The 3530-nt window shown below is 31.4% G+C and overlaps 1 protein-coding gene across 1 annotated transcript; it reads right to left on the reverse strand.

The window, feature by feature from the left end:
* Positions 1 to 636: 636 nt before the first annotated feature.
* On the reverse strand, positions 637 to 3212 carry LOC142516980 (LOB domain-containing protein 1-like). Its single transcript, XM_075619896.1, has 2 exons — positions 2866 to 3212; positions 637 to 1392 (listed from the first exon to the last, which is right to left on the reverse strand). The coding sequence occupies exons 1-2, from the start codon at positions 3163 to 3165 to the stop codon at positions 1036 to 1038; spliced, it is 657 nt and encodes a 218-aa protein (XP_075476011.1). The 5' UTR covers positions 3166 to 3212; the 3' UTR covers positions 637 to 1035.
* Positions 3213 to 3530: the final 318 nt, after the last annotated feature.

Genomic DNA, 3530 nt, shown 5'->3' on the forward strand with positions numbered 1-3530 from the left:
TCATCTCATCCAACGAGTTAAGCAATACCAAATTGAAAATATATGACTCGATCAGGGTGGACCGAGTGCTTTCGAGATGTCCCTAAATAAACACAAATTTTGAATTTTTTTTAATGTTTTAAAAAATGTTTAAAGATATATGAAAGATTTATGTAAAAACTAAGAAGTCATCGTACAACATAATTCATTTGAATTCATTTTAAAATTACTGAGTATTAAGTAGCTGCCTCAAATACTGTACACTTGTAAACGATCCAAATTGTGTAATGGTCAAAATACTAAGGGCGTGTTTGGTAGTGTTTTGGGGTAGAATTTTGAGAAATAATTTTAGGAAAATATTTCATAAATATTATTTAAAGTTTTATTTTTGGAAATAAACCACAGTAATTATGGTAATCTAACTGATTTTTGTGTTTCCAGTTTGGCAGGTGTTACAATATGAAACACCTCCACAATTTTATTATATTTTCCATACATTTTCCTTAGATTAATAATTACTTATATTTTGAAGCAATATCATTACATCCATTATAAATAAAAATAAATAAAGTTATAACTGTGATGGAGATTCCATGCAGGTACATAAATAAAGTAAAATAAAAAATTGAAAAGAACATCATTTTCAGAAATGAACATGAAAAGATAGCATTAGGTAACCTTAAAGTTTCCATACAAGAAAAAGATCTGTCCTAAGGTCATTATATATATATATATATTTGTAAGAAATTTAATAAAATTTCTCATTCTTCTTTATCTCCCTTTCCTTTGGAAAAGTAGAAGCAAATATTTGAATCAAACGTACATAATTTTTTTCCTCTAACTATATATAAAAAGTCTCCACCAAATCTAACAACTCTTCATTTATTAGTCCATTATCCTTTACTACAACTTGTGCCATATCTCTTATTGTCATTACACTGATTCGATATTTGTCTTGTATTGCGAAATCCAGACAGATATCTAATCAGTGTAACATAACATATGATCATACCCGATGCTGGGAGACATTCGAAACGAGTACGTTTCCCGCGTGTATCATGTCCAAAGTGGTTCCCAAGCCACACCCAAAATGCTTTCATCCAAAAAGAATTGGGAATTATTAATCTCATCATATGGGAACATTAGTTCTTGTGCTGAGTTATGATTAGTTTCTTGATCAAGATCATCATGTGTTGCCATCTTTTTGCAGATTATTTCGAATAATTTGGCGTTTTGGCATTGCATGTTCATGATTTCTGCTTGTGCCTTAGCCAATTCACCTTGGAGTTCACTGATCTGTTTCTGGAGCTGGCAAATCGAACCCGCGCAACCATAAACAGGATCCCTTAGCCTAGCGTTAGCCTCGTACACCATGCTGGTTACGGCATCAGCCCTTTGAGCTTCAGGAAGATCCTGAAAAAATACATGACAATATTAGTTTAATATATATAAATAAATAAATATATATATATATATATAAATATTTTTTTTTTAAAAAAAAGTTGATTATTGTTGGTCTTCATCAAGAATAATTAACAAGTTTAATTGAATGAAATGACATTTTGGTATACCTAATTTTGTTGGTATTTATGTTTTCCATATACGTCTTTTTCTGTGGTGAAAAGAGTTGAATTTTTGTTATAAATGCTGTTTATTAGTAAAATTCCACAGAAAATAAGGGGCATTTTGATTAGTTGGCCTTGGTCCATTGACCTCAACACAAGTCCCTTTCATCGAATAATAATCTTATTGAAAATATTCAAATGTGAGGATTATAATGAATTTAATATGCAACAATTAAATATTCTAATTATGTAATTAGATTTGATCTTGCAGAAATTGATTAGAAGTCAAGCAAAAGTAATACACAAACCTCTTTTTCTTTGTTGTGACAAAAAATCAATACCGACTTATTGGTGTATTTTGGTCGCTTTTCTACATAATTTAAATAGAGACAAAATTAATTTCTAACTTTGTCTTCCTTTTGTTTCCCTAAAAGAAAAGTTTATTACCGTAAACACATGGTCGGAGTTACGTGCATAAAACTTGCACTAAGTAAATATTTTAATATTTAAATCGCTCTATTACTATAAAACAATATATTTATATACTGAAATTTATAAATTCATGTTATCATATTTCATTTTTAGTCATATATATTTCATTTTTTTAGGATAATTTAGTCATTTTTCATAGGAAGTATAGGTATGTACTGCACACATCAGCATCAGCATCAGCGGGTGCCGAATTATGTCACGTCAGTATCGCATCGAAAAAATGAATATAATTTTAAAAAACCGAAAATAACGAATTAAAACTAAAATTTGACAACATAAAAAAATAAAGTCGCAGAAAAACTAATATAAAGGAGTGATATTACAATTTCCTTTTTGTAAAATTCATATGCAGAATGAATGTCTACTGCCATCATGGATATTTGATTGGTTTTACGTGAGATATAGTGTCATGCAGCAATATGAAAATGCTTCAGTTCCGAAGTTTTTTCAATGCCACAGTCTAAAGTTGTAATAAAGTAATTACATAATTTCCACCAAGAAAAATTGAATATGTGAAATACTTTTTTCATAGCTGACATAAAAATACAACCACGATATTTAATTTTTATACTTATATAAAATTTCTAATTCAACCACTAAGTATTTATATTATGTAACATATAATATAGTGTGAAATGCAAAAAAATTAATTAATATCATTATATATATCTATAATCTATATACGAATACTTTTAGTACGGCAACCTGCAATAATTTCACACAATTACGATTTGCTTCACTGTGGGTTTTCTCAGTCACATGCAAGAATTCAGCAGCATTATGCTGTCGAAGAATACAAGTAAATTCAGAAATGATGAATATTATTTACCCGCAGCAGCTTAATTATGTTGCTAGCTCCGAAAACCCTGTGTGCAATGGTGAACTTGAGGGGCTGATCCGGCGGGAAGTAAGGCGCCAATATGCAGTTCTCGACGCATCGGCGGCGGAGGATCTTGCAGGATGCACAGGGACTGAGAATCACGTGCGGCGGCGGAGGAGAGGCCACCGACGGAGATAATGGTGAGGGTGTAGAAGATATAGAGGAAGGATAGCCTCCCGCCGCTGCAACGGAAACGACAACGGCTGCGGCGGAGGAGGTGGGGGATGTGGTGTTTTCGCTATATTCCATTATTTAGAAGCTTTGAGGTATAATGGGGTGTGGGGTATTTGGAGTTTGTTTATGCTCAATTGCTTACGATGAAGAGCAAATATTTATAACAGAGAGAGTGTAATTAAGCCAATTAAAAAAATTAGAAATATAGAAAGAAAAAAAAAATGGTAGTTGGTGATGCAAGGCCCACGTCATAAATTAGGTGAATAACTTTATAAATTACAGCCTATTTTGTTTAAAGAATTTACAAATTGGCGATTATATATTTTTATAATTTTCATTTATTTTTTAAGACAACATGCCATTTAAAAATGCTACACATTCTTGTTGTATATCTTACACTTCAATGTTCCTAAGGGCTTCATCCCATTTCAGCCTACAGT

This window comes from Primulina tabacum, chromosome 1 (genome assembly GCF_025594145.1).
Source record: "Primulina tabacum isolate GXHZ01 chromosome 1, ASM2559414v2, whole genome shotgun sequence".
Taxonomy (NCBI): Eukaryota; Viridiplantae; Streptophyta; class Magnoliopsida; order Lamiales; family Gesneriaceae; genus Primulina; species Primulina tabacum.

Excerpts from the sequence above, each read along its gene's own strand:
- LOC142516980 (XM_075619896.1), bottom strand. The coding sequence starts at position 3,165 with ATGGAATATAGCGAAAACACCACATCCCCCACCTCCTCCGCCGCAGCC. Across the intron at positions 1,393-2,865 it reads ACATAATTAAGCTGCTGCGG|GATCTTCCTGAAGCTCAAAG; the intron begins GTAAATAATATT and ends GTATTTTTTCAG.